Raw genomic sequence first — 16,206 nt, forward strand, 5'->3', positions numbered from 1 at the left:
AGGCACTGTGGGAAAGTCTCAGCTCGCTTTTCCTGGGTATTATAAATAGAATTACGGCTGCGAGGCCATTTAATGGGCTCCGTTTGAACTCAGGCCCTGGCGGGAGGCCAGCTCCCTGCACAACAGCTGGTCACTTCCTGACAAACCAACACATGCGCTGCGGCGGCTCTGGGAATCAGGAAGCCCCGACCGAGCGCTGCCTGTCAGACCCCGCAGGCTACAAGCCCACAGATGAGGACAAGGAGGCATGGGGGCGGGCGAGTAGGTGTGAGGTTTCCCAAGATGTTCTCCAACCTGTGTCTCAAAGGCCTGAAGAACTTCTCTTCCAGAAGGCTGCCCGCTTCCTGAGCCCACCGAAGCCTGCAGCTTGCTCACCAGGCTCCGTGTCTTCGCCCAAATGGCCGGCACTGCCGTTCCCTTAGGAGATGCTGCTCATCACGAGAGCCCGCAGAGCCCTGCAATGGGCAGCTCAGCACACTGGTATCCACATTCCTCTTGTCCTGCTTCTAGCTCCTACTCATCTGTAGGTCTGTACGTCCTCAGATCACGTCTGAAGGAGCATCTTCATATTCTAAGCAGGGTATCGCACAGCTCAGCCAGTGGCGGGGTCTGCAGAGACACCACCTGGGCCCAATTACTTCACAGAATCGCACAGAATGGTTGAGGCTGGAGGCACCTCTGGGTCTATCTGCACCAACCCCTGCTCAAGCAGGGACACCTGGAACAAGTTGCCCAGGGCCATGTCCAGGTGGGGTTTGAAGATCTCCCAGGACGGAGACTCCACAACCTCTCTGGGCAGCTCTGTCACCCGCACAGTAAGAAAAGCACTTCCTGACGTTCAGAGGCCACCTCCTGCACTCCAGTTTGCGCCCAGTGCCTCTCATCCTGGCCCTGGGCACAACTAAAGAGAGCCTGGCTCCCCAGCCTTGTCTCACACCCAACAAAATCCTTCCAGAAAGCCCTCCCTGCAACAACCCCGGGCTCCTCCACAGGCAGGAGAGGTGCGGAGCCGCCTCACCCCACCACCACGCAGCCCCACGGCACACCGCACGTCCCCTGCTCCTTGGCAAACGCTCCAGCACAAGGACGTGGGGCTGTTAGAGCGGGTCCGGAGGAGGGCCACGAAGATGATGGAGGGGAGGGAGCACCTCTCCTGTGAAGAAAGGCTGAGGGAGCTGGGGGCGTTCAGCCTGCGGGAGAGAAGGCTCTGGGGTGACCTCATGGCAACCTTTCAGTACTTGAAGGGGTCTTGTAAAAAAGATGTAAAGGGACTCTTTGCTCAATCGGATATTGACAGGATGAGGGGGAGTGGTTTTTAGCTAAAAGAGATTTAGATTAGAGATTAGGAGGAAGTTTTTCACTCAGAGGGCGGTGAGGCACAGGCTGCCCAGAGGAGCTGTGGACGCCCCATCCCTGGAGGTGTTCAGGACCAGGTTAGGTGAGGCTCTGAGCAACCTCACCTAGCGGGCAGCCTCCCTGCCTGAGGCAGGGGGTTGGAACTGGGTGACCCTTGCGGTCCCCTCCAGCCCGAGCCGTGCTGGGACCCGCACCTCCAGCGCCCCGAGGCCCCCCCCCGCGCTCCGCTCCCCTCAGGGATCCTCAGGCGGCACTGAGGGCCAGGGGTGAGGAGGGGGCGAGAGGAGCGCAGCGCGCATGCGCCACGCGCGCCTTTGTTTGGGGCGGCGGCGTTACCCAGCGGGCCCGGCGCGCTGGGGGGGGGGGGGGGGAGCGCGGTGGGCGGGGCCACGCGGGGTGGGCGGGGCCACGCGCGCGGGGGGAAGGGGGCGTGGCGCGGCGCGCGGCGGGGTCAGTTGGAGCGCGGCGGCGGTGGAGGGCGGAGGTGCGGAGCGGAGCGGAGCCCAGCGCAGCCGGAGGCAGCCGAGGATGATAAACACCCAGGACAGGTGCGCGGCTCGGCTCGGCTCGGCTCGGCTCGGCTCCTCGGCGGGCCGCGGCTGCTGGGTTTGGGGAGCCCCGGCCGGGTGGGCCCGGCGGGCCGCGGCCTTCCCCCGGCGGTAGGCGGGCGGGGGGCGGCCGGGCCCGGTGTGCGGGCAGCGCCCTGCGGGGTGGCTCCGAGCCTGGGGGGACGCGGGCATCCCCGGCGGGGGGCTCCCCCGGGCCGCGGGGGCTGTCCCCGTGCCCCCCGGCCCGGCGGTGAGGGGCTGCGGGCGGTGCGTGCCCTGCTGCCCGCGGGGCCGGCACCGGGCCGTGCTGGGCTCCTGCGGGGTGTTTGCGAGGTGCTCCTCTGCTGAGGCTCCTCCGTGTGGGGCTGACAGCGCGGGAGCTTGTTTTTCTGGGCTGCGCTCATCTGCATCCTCAGAGCCGCCTTTAAAAAGAAAACAGGTTTGTTTCTGTAATGCCAGGGGGCTGCGTGGGTCCGTCCACCTGGCACGAGTCTTCGGCGCAAGCAAAAAAAAAGAACACAAAAACCCAACCACAACCAAATGCGGAGCCTTTTAGACCCAGCGGTGCCAGTTGTTGGCATGGACAGAAAGCGGCAGCGGCCTGGAGGTGGTGGAGAGCCAGCGGGAGCGGGCTGAGGAGTGGAGTCGTCGTCCCCTGCGCTGCCCAGGGCCGGGGCACGGATCTGGGACCGCTGGCAGCGCGGCGAGTTGAAATGACACCCGCCGGCTGGGCAGGCGCGCTCGCCAGCAGCTCCCGTTTCAGGCAGGACTTGGTCAAGAAGCTCTGGGAGCCACTTCAGCGCAAGGCGCTTGCTGAGCTCGACGCCTTTTACCCTGGGCTGCTGGAAAGCAAAAAGAAGAGGGGCTGCAGCGGATGGGAGCGCAGTTCCTAATTTTAAGCTCTAAACGGGGTGCGTCGAGGGATGAGGCTTTGCTGGCCGTTGCATGAAGTTCTTTGCAGGACTGCTGCCGATGCACATCAGGATGAAGCAAAACCTCTTAATTTGTGCCCCCCCGCACATGCTTGTGCCCCGGGGCTGCTTTTAGGGCCCTGCCTGGCTGCAGCTGCAGAGTTTGGTGGGAGGAGAGAGGCAGCGTGCAGGTCTGGGCTAGGCAAAGCCCTGGAGGGCTCAGCGCTTGAAGGGGTCTTGTGTTTTGACTTCTGCGTGTGCCAGAGGAAGCAAAACTGGGAAGTGCCTTGAGCTGCTTTGCATGAAAACTGCTGCCTCTTTTTTTTTTTTAATTTTTTTTTCCCACAACTACACTTCATTATCCAGCTTCTTGATGCATTGGCTGCAAGTTGGAGAGAGCTATCAATAGTACATTGTTAGCTGGGGGGGGAGGGAGGAGGGAAGGGAAAAACAAAGCTGCCAACAGCTTTCTGGGGGTGGGGAATTGCACAGCAAAGTGCTTTGTCATGCCTCTCCACATCCACTACTACTGAATACACACTGGTCCATTGATAGCCCCAGTCATGCCGTGCGGAGGGACTGTATTAATACAGAGCGCAACTGAGCATGTGTGGAAGGGATTTTGCCCTCAGACATCTTCGATGCAACTGCTTAAATATCTCTTCCGAGCGTGTCTGAGCAGCCTTTTCTGCAAGCAGCATCGGCTATACGCCGCAGCCGCGTGGGAGCACCTCTGGAGAGCCCTGCCTAGCAAACCTGGGGGAGAAGGAAACACGTGGAGGAAGAATATTTGTGTTTCCTGTAGAAAGATTAGTTTGGTATGAAGTGGATAGCCAAGATCTTAGCAGATTCCGCCTGTGGCGTAACCATGTTGGCAGGCTGTTGGGTTGGTGTTTTTTTTGGCATCCGTAAATGCTTCGGTAGTTTGTTTGCAGGCTGTTGGTGTGTGTTCCCTGCATGCTGTTTAGGTGGCGCAGCTCAGTGCTTGGTCCTTTGATACCGAGGACTGCCTCGCTCCTGGAGAGGCCCTGGGGTGAAAAACACCATCCTGGAAACACCTCACCTGGGCAGTTTCAGGACAGCCAGCCGGTTGTGAATGCTTCTGCAGAGGCTGTCCCGTAGAGCCGTGTTCCTCTGTTAGTTTGCCTACTGAAAACCCTCCCGTTCCCCTTTATTTCTCAGGAAAGCTGTGACAAGGTGATGTTTGCATAGCTCTGTGCTGGCGTGTTTCATCGTGGGAATGCTGGAGAATGACTGGCGTCTTTGCGTTGCTTTTGCAGGCTTTGGGAGCGGAGTAACTGCTGCTGCCCCGTGCCTTGGCAAAGAGCTTTTATGGTGCTGGTAAAGGAAGCAGCGCTCCAGGAGTAAAATAATTTGATTCCATGAATGTGCTGAAAGCTGATGTTAAAGCCTGTGTTAGAAGTGATCCTAAAAGAGCACACAGATGAGATCCCAGCAAACTCAAAGACCACAAGGGGAACTTTTTCTTTTTGCGTTAAGCTCTTAAAATAAATCTTAGGACAAAGTCTGTGGGGTGAACTCCTAATATTTAGGGTTGGGCTGAAGGATGCTTGTACGGTGTTTCACGTGCATGTGAAAATGTCAGCTGGGATGCTGCGGAGTATGCTCAAGGTATCTGAAGAACCAGCCCTTTCGCCTCCTCCCTGTTTTGAAAATGTGAAACTTAAACCTCCTCCTTCTGGGCCCTGTTGATCTATTTGTAGATATTTGTCTACAGAAAATGTGTGCTCATCTGGTCATGCGTTTCCAGCCATCTGCTATTGGCAGTCTTCCAGGCGTCCCTTATTAGCATGAGGTTGCTCAGCACTCTCTGGGATCTTGGCTGCAAAGCCCCTCCTCCATTTCTAACAGGACGCTGCCCTTCTGCGATACGACAGCGCTTGGGCAGCGAAGTGTTTTACCGTAGTCCTCCAGGCTACCAGGGGCAGCTACCAGAGCTCGGTAGCTGCCCCTCACGTGCCGCAGGGGAGCAGGAATACAGGCGGTTTGGGGTTACGGGGAGCTGGAGTATCAGAAACTTTGACCCCTGCTAACATAACCTGGTGTTTCTTTTGTCCCTTTTTGTCTTGCAGTAGTATCTTACCTTTGAGTAACTGTCCCCAGCTGCAGTGCTGCAGGCACATCGTTCCAGGGCCTCTGTGGTGCTCCTGATGCCCCTCACCCACTGTCGAAGATCCCCGGTGGGCGAGGGGGTAGCAGGGATCCTTCTCTTTCAGCTCTGATATATAAGGTGAGAAAGACTTGATGTCTAAACAATGATCCATGTAACAAATCTGCTTGCTTCCTTCTGCAGCCTGATGGGAATAAATGCAAAAGTCTTCAAGGTAATAAATGGGGAAACTGTTAGCTTTTTCGGCAGCCCTGCTGGCAGATTACTGAGCTGCATGCAGCTCTGCCTTGCTTAAGTATCACCTGTTTATTAAGAAACTTCTTATCAGAGGTGTGCAGCAAATGACTGGCCAGCCCAGTTCCCAGAGCCTGTTTCAGCTGCTGCCTGCGGAGCTGGCATTATCAGCATGTGAAGCAACTTCTTACATCTTGTGTGAAAAGAGGAAGTGGGAAGCAGAAAGGTGAAATGCCGAGAGAGAAGGGTCAATAAGCTCCTTCCCGTGCCCTGGTCCGGAAGGTAACGCTGCCTGAACCTCACAAAAGCAGGAGGCTCACAAACTGGAACGTTTCTGGAATGCACACAGAGAGTGAGGCAAGATCGTGGGGTGTTCGTGTCTGCAAACTTGCCTAGGAGTACGTGGGTCTGTGTCGCTTTTGTTCTGTGGCCACCCTCATCCTAAAGGATCTTTCCTCTTGGCTTTCAGATGAATTGGCTCTTTCTGGGGAATAATCGGCACTTGTGCAGCTTCTCTGTGTTACGTTACAGTGCTGCACATCTGTCTCCCTTCTGGGACAGGCACTGTTTTTCCCCAAGCCAGGGTGTAAAGTGCTATCAGATGAGGCTGCGTGAATTTATGCTAAGCTTGCAGATTCGGCTGCTCAGACAGAATTGCTGTCATAGGTGTTAGACTTGATTTTAATTACCCCGTGGGAGGCAAGCAGCCTTCGTATGATGAAAGGATGCGGGCCCTTTCAGGTCACAGCTACCAAAGTCTCCTGTGGAAATTCATGAGAAACAAGAGACCTCACGGCTGCTTTCAGAGAAGTTTGCTTTACTGCAGAGCTGGTGAATTTGTAGCACGTGCCTTGCCTGCTTGCCTTGTGAATAAACGTCAAGCTCTAGCCTCTTAATAACAATGCGACATCAGCTTAATGCTGCTGAATTGAATTGTCGCAGATGTTAGAGGGATGTGAAGTCCAGAGGGGCGGCAAGCAGCTCAGCTGGCTTCATTTCACACAAAGAAGAGACGTGAGCAGCTTCAGGAGGGCTCAGGACGTGAAGTGTATTCTGTCAGGGTCTGATGGATGACAAAGTGGTGACCCTGCAACTTAAACTCCTGCAGGCCAAATTTGCCAGCCCTTGTATACACACCAAGCAAGACCAGAGGTGGAAAATTGTCTAGACGTGGAGGAGATGCTGGTGGAAAGAGTCACAGTTTGGAGGCTTTGAAGTACTTGATTTCAGTACAGCCTTGAATTAGCACAGAAGCTTTCGGTGGTGGTGTGTAGGCAGGGCTTGCTGCCTGTGGAGATCTCGTCCAGATAGCTGCGTCTCAGAAGTAAGAACACAACTTCTTCCAGGGTTTTGCTGACAAAACCTACCTTGCCACCAGAATCTGTCAGAGGATTGGCCCCTTCCTTAATGTAGCTCAGCCCAGGGTGGAACAGGTTGCATTTTTAAACCACCTCCAGTGGTTTAAAGTCCCACCTCTGATGTGGCAATGGGAAATGGCCTCAAGTTGTGCTGGTGTGGCAGGGAGTTGGTTGGGTATTAGGAGAAGTCTTTACTGAAAGCGCTGTGTGGCGTTGGAACAGGCTGAGCCACCATCCCTAGAGGTCTCCAAGAAACATGTACCTGTAGGACTTGGTAGCATGGCTTAGTGGTAGGCTTGCCAATGCAAGGTTCAGGGTTGGACTCAGTGATCTTACAGGCCTTCTCCAACCTGAACGGTTCTGTGATTCTCTGCCCCTCTCCGCAGCGCGCTCAAGCCGGTGGCACAGCAGGTATGGCAGGCTGGGCTTTTCAGCCAGCGTGACCTGGAAAGGCATCTGGGCCCAAAAGCTTAAGTACTTTTTTCCAGCTGTGTCAGCTGTTCTAGTTCAAGGGGTGACCTTTCTGAACGAGCCTGCCTCCTCCTGAGTATGCAGCACAGCGCTTGTGTACAGCAGCGGTACGAATTAGGCAGCTGGGGCTCCCGATAGCTGTTGGTATTTTTACTTTAAGAGACTTGATGCTCGGCCCTTTGTCGAGGGAGCTTTGTAGAGCTGGGAAAGCTACGGTGGTGGGAGTCAGTGCTGGACAGCCAGGAGGGGCTTTGACAAACGGCCGTGCTCTGGCTAGCAAACTTGGCAGGAGGCTGCAGGTGTAGCGTGTGCTGACAGCAGGCTGCTTGCGTGGGCTTCTGGAGCCGCCTGGCTGTGGCAGGTCACGGCGTACATCCTTCCCTCCCTGCCAGCACCTAGGGGCCTCCCTCCGTCCTGATCGGGGTGCTCGAGGAGCGTAACTGGGTTGGAAAACCCAGCTCTTGGTGAACTGTAGCTGACGGGAAGCCGGTCCTCACGGCCTCGAGTCGCTGAAATGGAGCCCGGGGTTGCAGAGCGGGGATTTGGGCGGCTGGGGGTACAAGGCAGCGTGGCGGGGGCATTTAGCAGGGGTGGGCTGAAACCAAACGCTTGATGCGTGAACGGGGTTGTGCTCTGAGCAGGTTCCAGTGAACTCTGGGCTGCTGCTTCCCAGGAACAGCTCCTCTCCTCGGGATCTCGCTAGCTCTATTTTGATACACGGGAATAAAACACCAGCTGCCCGAGACAGGCTGCGTAAGCATAACTCTCACAGAACCAGGGGAACTGGTTCTGTTAATCCCTGCGGTTACGCTGCCTTCGCAATAGCGGGCTGTGTATCGGGGGGCTCGGAAAAAGCTCCCGAGGCTGGGAGCCTGGGGAAGGCTTCGTAAGCGCCCGACTTCTGGTTGCAGCAGGGCTACGTGACGACAGAAAAGCTCTTCCCCTGCTCTTGCAGGCTTCTGCCAGCCTTCCCACACAAACGCACGCGTGTGCCTCCCCCTCCAGCGTGTCAATCCCAGCCTGCTTTACTCAGCTTCCTCGCCCTGTTCTTGTTTTTGTGAAGTATGAGAAAAGCATCTGTGAGCTTCTCTTGCTTGAGAGAGATCTCTTCTGAAATGGAGACGTTCTCTGCACAGGAAAACAACTGTAAAAGGCTCCCATGAAGTCACTGGTGAAAGATGTGCGTAATCCCCTTGTTTTGCTCTGTTTTTAAATAGACCTTTGCGGTGCAGAGCTCTCGCTGGGCTCAAACCCGACTCTTGCCGCGGCTCTGTTGTGGCTCGATCGGCAGCTGTCTGGTTTAACCTCTCCTGGAGCAGCTGTTGGTGGGCTTCTTGCTGCACTTGGCTTAAAACCGTGGTGAAACCTGACAGCAGGCACAACCACGCAGGCTCCTTTCAAACTCAATGAATAAACTTATTTCCTACAGGATATTTACTCCCATGAAGTGTAAACTTGTTTTGCAGTGGGCCTGCGCTCAGCTTTGTGTGCTTCAAACAAACGGCAGCTTCCTCTGCTCCGGTTACCAGAGCCAGGCAGTTCCTGATTTACATGCAGAGCTAACCTCGTCGCCAGCATTAACATGCCCGATGGCTTCTCCCTTGTCACAGCAGTCAAACCAAGAGAGTTGGACTATTTCAATATATGTGGTAATAGGGGTTAAAACACTGGGAAACACGGTGGAGGAGCCCAGGAATGTTCTCAGATGGTTTTGCTGAGCATTGCCCTTTCTGCAAAGCTTACACCTTGGTAGTATAAAACACCTACAAGGCAATATCCCCTGCCCACCAAGCTGCACTAAATGTCCCCGAGTGCGGGCGCTGTGGTCAGAGATGTGTAGGTGTGCCTATACGGGATTTATAAGGACAGTCCGGTGAGGTGCTGTCATAATGCAGCCAAAGCACTTGTTCTGCTGTCAGCCCAGCTGCCGGTCAGCAGATCAGAGCTCATAATGAGCTGCTCAGTTACTCACCCTGATAAAATAAAATGCCCAGAGGCTGGACGGACACCTGCCCAGTGACCCTGTGGGGTAAAGCACTTCCCACCCAGGTGTTCCTGAAACTCGGGAGCAGCACAGGCTTGGCTTCTCCTCCCTGGTTTGCTCCTGCCCGTCAGAGCTGCACAAGTGATGTGCATGGGACAGCGTGCACAAGCCTGCGGCCCAGCACATGGGAACGATTTAGCCTTTGCTGGAGTTGACAGTGTTAACTCTGGAGCCTAATGAATTTCTGTAGTTGTTTCACTGGGGCTTTTCGAAGTTAAATGTGGAAAACATTATTGGGTGAGCCAACTGCCTACAGAGACTGCCAGGAGAAGGAATGGCATTTAACCACGGAATTGTTTTCTAGGAACTGCTAAGCTGAATTTGAGGCTGGCTGCACGCTTGTTAGAGAAGTGTTAGAGGGGACATGTACGCTTGTGGTCTCTGGAAAAGACTTTGTCACAATTTTCACATCCGCGTAGCTTCTGTCTATTTTGGGGGTCTCTCTGTGCTATGTATTCTCCTCCCTTATACCGGGAGGCAAGCCATTTGCCATACCAGTTGGTTGTAAAATCTGGGAAAGCAATTTGTGGTCATCCCTTAAACAAAAAGACTGTGCTGGGGACTGGGGAGACAAAAGCGGTCAGGCTGCCACAGCAGATGTTATTGCAGCTTGTCGGTTGTGTTCTTTGAAGGGTAGTTCATGAACCGCCCTGCAAAGATGTGGCTGGGAGCTGCGGTGAATGAATGGACTCTTGCTGCCCAGAAATTGAATATAATGGGAATATGCAAAGCTGCATTCTCTTGAACAGAAAAGCATGACTAGAAAATCACTCCAAGGCCGGAATACTCGTTTTGGTGCGTCCCCGAGCCAATGAAAGGGGAAGGGAAAAGTATAATGTTCTCAGTAAAATTATTATAGCATTTATTTTGCATTTGCATCTCCCCTGCCTGTTAGGATGTAGGGTTTTACTTTTCACTCCTATTTCTTTGTTAGACCAGAATAAAAGCGAGGTGTTCTGGGAAATACAGGCAGCTTAAAACAATGGCTCTTAACCCCTTGGGGGTGTGAGGAGCGCTGAGACTCGGGTCTGAGTTTGTGCCTCGTGGTGCATACCTTTGTGAGCTGTGGTGGGTCTCACGGGGCTGAATTTTAGTGGCTGGCGAGACTTCAGACACACACCGGTGTGCAAGGGCTGATCCCAGTTTTTTGGGAGGGCACTCCCATTGAAAGCACAGCCCCTTTGCATGTTCACTTAAGCATGGTCTCTTACACCTTTGGTCTGTAGTTTCATACTTAGTTTTCTTTAACCTTAAAGCATGTTTCACGAGCTCTCCTCCCTCCTCTGTCTAGGATGAGAAGATCACTGTTAACCAAGATGTCCCAGTGCACGAAGGGAAGCCTCATATTGTCCACTTCCAGTACAAGGTCACAGAGGTGAAGACCTCCTCCTGGGATGCAGTGCTCTCGAATCAGAGCCTCTTTGTGGAAATCCCTGATGGATTATTAGCTGATGGAAGCAAAGAAGGGTGAGTTTGGCATCCCGGAGCTGTGCCCGCAGGGAGCAGCATTTCTCTTACGCTGGTGATGTTCCATGTGTGGGGAGAACGAGCTGTACATATGGGTGGCACTTCTCTTCCTGACCTGCACAGCTAAAGCATGTCTTTGCTGCCTTGTCTTCAGGGAAGTGTCCTGTTAGTCCTCCATATGTATTTTTTCCCCCCTTAGAGATCATTTGAGACGAGTTACTGTTTTTGAGGTCCTGTGCTAATGAAAAATAAGCAAGAAATGAGTGGAGTGATTCTTTGCATACTTTGTGGAAAATTCTGTTCCGCGGGCCAATTGGCAAGTATTTATTTTGGCAAGTGTCTTCCTCTCTTTCAGGGAAAAACTCCATTATATTGATGTGCTCCTTCTCATCAGTAGGTGGTTCTGCTCTTGGGCTGCTGCCATGCAGGCTTCTGGCTCTGCCAGAATCTGATTTTTCTCTGCTGGCAGAATACGGTAGTGTTTTGTCCAGACAGCTCTGCTCTGGGAAGTTTGTGTAAACGCAGCTTCCAGAGCAGCTACTTCCTGCCAAGTGCTTCGCCAGAGATCTCTGCTGGCAGGGAGCGCTGCAGCGTAGATGTGGCTTCACCAGATTCCTGTGCAGAGCTCTCCGAAGTCCTCCTAAATTTCCAAATAGGTTTTACCAGCAAACGACACGAGCTAATTACAAAAAAACATCATTGGGCACCTTCAATAAGTGCCAGTATTCCTGCTGTCTCATGCTCGTCTCCTTGGAATCTGAGTCCAGATAAACGTTTCTGCATAATTTCCGCAGTCAGCCCATAAATCCTTTGGCCGGCTGTGTGCCTGATCTCTTGGGAGCAGGTTCTTCCGTGGGGGTATTTACCCGCCCAGCTCATCATGACTTAAAGCACGATTTTGCAAGATTATTTTTAGCTAGGTAAAACAGCCTAGTAGAGGCTATAATTAAAGTAGTTCATTACCATATTAACAAAATCCTTGCAAATTTAATCTCCCTCGGTGCACTCCAGTCTCACTGACTGCTGTTTAATTAGATCTCGATTCGAGCCCTGTTTGTCACCGCTCTAGCAGCCTGCATCGGAAATGGTTACAAGGCCGGCAGCGACCGCGGTGGCAGCACCGCGCGGATCCCTGGGGCTCAGATGGGGTCAGTGCCGCTGTGCTCCCGTCAAGAGAGAGGGCAGAAATAATTCAGCTGGAAGGAAGCTGGGTTTCACGATGCAGCTTCTCAGCTGTGCCATCCAGATGATATGTTCAGGAAACAGCTTTGCCTGTGCACATGCTCCTGCAGCGATGGTTTTCTCTTCTCTTCTGCCTGGCATGAGCTCTTTTATTTTATTCTATTTTTTTAAATCTTTACGTGAAGTGTAAAACTTAGAGATCCTGTGTGGTGCCAGTGAAGGGAATGTAAACAGCTGCAATATTCAGCTTCCCACGTCTGAAGACTTGTATGCAAAACTCCTGGCTGGTGGGGCTGTGCGTGCTGGCAGGCGGGTGCCAAGGACACGGACTTGTTGGGTGACTTGGTGGAGGACAGCTCTTGGTTTTGCAGGGCTGGACATGAAAGCAGGAAGTCCATTGTTTCAGCACCCATTGTTCGCTGGAAGGCATCTGTAAACAAGTAATCTTTCTGCCTGACAACATCCAAACAGTTGATAGTGCTCAGTGGCTTCCTCAGGACAGGACTTCCTATAGCTGATGTTCTTTTGTCTTCTTCCTCCTTGGCAGGTTATCAGCACTGTTGGAATTTGCTGAAGAAAAAATGAAAGTAAACTACGTCTTTATTTGCTTCAGAAAAAGCAGAGAAGATAGAGGTGAGAAATCAGCCCTGCTGTGAGGTTTGCTCCTTAGATCTAAAATGGTGCTGCTGGATCTGTACGAAAATCTGGTCATCCCAGGGCTTCAGGGGACGCTTCCTGCTGCAGGAATTGTTATGTGCAGAATTTCTGTGGTGTTCTTACAAATCAGAAGTGGTTTCTCATGCAGTAAATAAGCCCTGTCTTGAGACTGAGGGAGAAAGAATATCTTGATTTCTCCAGCTGGATATGCTTTACTGTCCTGCAGGTAAATTATTACTAGTACTCTCAAGGAGAAAGCTGCTCCTGAGTAACTTGGAGTACTTTCCTGTCCAGAAGGTGGTTAATAATCCTTCTTGGGTAAGGAGTGAAGGCATTTGGCACCAGGATTCCGTGATCATCTGTGATTTGCAAGGGGAAACCCAGGAGAGGTTAATGCATGGTAAACGAATACTGGTAGCTTGTTGCCCTTGTGCTCATCTGCTTTTTAAAGATCTCCTGGCACTTTTGCCCTTCCTAGACCTACAGGTAATCCTGACCCTGGCTAGAGATGCTTAGGGCTTAAGGGGGCTGCATTAGGATCTAAAGATAGATGTGTCGGATGAGCGATTAGAACACGGAAGTTTGAGATTTGTGATGAGGTACCAAGCTACGTATGTGTCACTTCAAATCCTACTAGACGCAGGCTAGTAACCAAGCAATTACCATGGCAGGAATAATTCAAATCTTAATTCTAATTTTACTCTGCTGCTTTGCAAGCTGCACTGCCTTCTCTGAAGTGAAGCACGTTATTACAGCTAAGCTGTGCTGACCCCAGGAAGATGTCGCTCCACGTTACGATACCAAGATTAATTTCCAAACAGAGTTCTTGCTCTAGTGTGTCACCAGCAGTGGCTGCGTAGGTGACCTCCATGGTGGCTGTTTACAGGGGACATCTGATGCTGGGTTTTGCTCGTTTTTAAAAAGCACGGGGAGTGTTGCCATTGAACCTGGCTTGTTTGTACGAGCTCTAGAGTGCTCCAGGCTCTGAGTCTTTGTACAGCTGAACTTCAGCGTCGCCTTGAAGGCACGTAGGAGCTGCTCTGCATGACTGCGCAGAGCTCTGAGGCCAATCACCAGAAGGTGTTGCAGCGATGAGGTGCTGTGGCAGGGTGGCTCTCACAGGTCACAGGGGAGCGGCCGCTGTAGTAACAAGGGGACGCATGCCCCGCTAGTGCCACGTAACCTCGCCTGACCCAGATGAGCATGCGTGGGGCTCCTGGGCTGCAGCTTTCCTGGGGCAACATGCGCAGCTGAGCTGAGGCTGCAGCGAGCTCCAGGTCCTCCTCATGGAGACAGCAGATCTCTGACTGCTCCCTGAGCAAGCAGATTCCCGTCCGCTGCTGCATGACCCGCTGTCAGGGCTCAGCGGGTGCTGGGAGCAGCCCCCCAGTTAAGCACGGAACAGAGACATCAACGTGCTGCGGGCTGGCTGCGTGCGTCCCGGCAGCGGGGCTGTGCAGCTGGTGGGTAGCTGGGCTGCCGCAGTGGAGTGCACAGCTCAAGTCCCCCTCTTGGCCAGGAGTGATGGTCGTGGCTTCTAGGGCAACACAGGTACAGAGGATTATTCCTGATGGTAACGGATTTCCTTCTCTTTGGTAGCTCCGCTCCTGAAGACGTTCAGCTTCTTGGGCTTTGAAATCGTGAGGCCTGGTCACCCCTCTGTCCCATCGCGGCCAGATGTGATGTTCATGGTGTACCCCCTGGATCAGAACTCTTCCTCTGATGAAGAATAGTTGCAGCGGGGGACGCGCGTGTGACCTGAAAATGCTTTTGAGGGGAGAGAGGGTTACATCTCCTTTCTTGAGGAAAGGGAAAACAAGCTTCTGTTGGACTGAAACTGCATTTCTCATTGTTAGATTGGCCTGTGTATCCTCAGAGTTGACTATCTCATTGAAACGTGTTGCCTAGAGAACTATATATACACACATGTAATCACCAAATAGTAAATGGAAGATGTTTATGAACTGGCATAGGAGCTCTTTACATGCAGCTGTGTGGTGTGTTAGCCTAGAGGCGCCTCATGCCCCGGCCACGTGGGGGCCCGGCAGCGTAGGGGAGCACAGCGGTAGATGCAGCATCATCAACTCCTTGACTTCTCCACATCAGTGTTGGTTCTTTCCCCATCACCTGATGTGCGGTGTACGCTCATCTGACCGGCTACTTTTTAATTTTCACTCAGACTCTTAAGTATAAGGCATGTTTGGGGAGTTAGACGCACGGAGACGTGAGTTAACCTTTAACACTACATTAAAACCCCTGTGCATCTCTGCTGTGGGGCAACCAATGCTGTTTTAACTCATCTAACTTTTTTTTTTTTTTTTTTAAGAAAAAACACAAAACCTTCTTGCTCTTCCAGCTTTTGTTTAAACAGTCTTACTCTGTTCAATGTTACCACTGCACTATCACAGCATTTAATAAAAGGGGCATTCAGATTAACTTCACCCAGCTGGGGCTGCTTATTTAAAAGGAACGGAGCCTTTTTCGTGCTGCGATGGTACTCTGCTCTGGTAGGGTCAAGCGAGCGTTTGGAGCAATGCCTCGGGTCTGGGGGAGCGCTCCCTTCACCTGCTGGAGTCGCACTTTCCGTGGTTCAAAGAGCACGTGAGCCTTGGGTCTCCTGCCCAAGGCAGGGCGAGGAGCAGGCGAGGGGCTGCCCTCACACCTCTGTCCTGCGGGCCCCTCCAAAGAGACACGCTCGAGCCCCGAGAGGAGAGAACAGCTGTACCGAAAGCAAAGGGAGTCGTGCGGGGGGCAGCTCGCGTTTCACTCGTAGCACTGGAGAGCGAGGCTGTGCTCTTGTCTTCGTGCCACGTGGATGTAACCTGGCTGGCTTCCTTCGAGCACCACATGAGAAGGGTGTATTTATAAACCGGGCCCTGGAGACGTGTCGCGAACTCTCTTCCTGGCCTGGCTGCTTGCGTGTGGAATTGTCCGTGTGTGCTTTGTTATGCTCTCACTCTTCTGTGGAGGATTTTGTTAAAAGCTGAAGCCAAGCCATTCCATAAACATCGTGGTCAGTGTTTTCTGTCTGGGGGAGAGAGGTGGGGCCGGGCTACAAGTTTGTGTGAATAAATCATCTTAAAGTTTGTGTCTCTTTGCCCTCCTTCCCCTCCAACAGTGAAAGCAGGACAGACGTGGGCTCAAGGGGCGAGGAGCTGGGGGCTCTAATCCCTTTTAGAAGGGGACTTCAAGCCCCCATGTCTGGACCTTCTGGTGGTGGTTTAAAATCGGGTGGATGCTGCTTGTCCACCTCTGTCTCTCCTTGTCCCTAACCTGCCGGGGTGGGAACTGCTGTGCTCCTTCCATGCTGGTGGGGCATGAGGTCCCAGGTGTGGCTGTTATCCTGAGCTCGTTAAGGACCTGCAGTTATCGGTGCCTCTCCCGCAGGCACCCCACGCTCTCGCAGCTGCTGGCACTGTCCCTGGCATTCTGGACCTGCAGCGTGGTGGCCCTGGTGAAGGGCTGAGGCTGCGGGGCTGGTTTCGGAGGAGGACAGGACCCTGCTGTGCGTGCCTGGTCAGGGCTCTCACTGCCCCAGTTCCAGCACACCCGTCCCATTAAATAGCTGTTGCCTATTAAAGCCTCAATTACTCCTGTAAAGCCTCAATTACTCTCAGCAGCGGACCTTCCTGACAAGTCCCTCATCAGTTATCCCTTCAGCTGCATTTCTAGGGCTTTTAATGGCACTGGGATGCTGTGCTGGCAGGTCCCCACAGGCTGGGTCCCCAGGCTGGGCACCAGCAGCTGCCCATTGTCCTCGGGCCATGTGCATCCACCTTGGGGACGCTGCCTGGGCATGGAGACCGAGGCCGTGATGGCAGTGATGGCCCCCATGTCCCCCCCACCC

At 53.4% G+C, this 16,206-nt stretch overlaps 1 protein-coding gene across 1 annotated transcript; it reads left to right on the forward strand.

Annotated features, from left to right (window-relative positions):
* Positions 1-1,869: 1,869 nt before the first annotated feature.
* On the forward strand, positions 1,870-15,447 carry OAZ2 (ornithine decarboxylase antizyme 2). Its single transcript, XM_083849659.1, is given in 6 exon segments — positions 1,870-1,904; positions 4,909-4,984; positions 4,986-5,066; positions 10,345-10,520; positions 12,250-12,335; positions 13,959-15,447. Coding segments are annotated over 6 exon segments (573 nt in total). The 5' UTR covers positions 1,870-1,884; the 3' UTR covers positions 14,093-15,447.
* The last annotated feature ends 759 nt before the right edge of the window (positions 15,448-16,206 follow it).

The sequence above is a fragment of the Anser anser genome (genome assembly GCF_964211835.1).
Source record: "Anser anser genome assembly, chromosome: 10".
Taxonomy (NCBI): Eukaryota; Metazoa; Chordata; class Aves; order Anseriformes; family Anatidae; genus Anser; species Anser anser.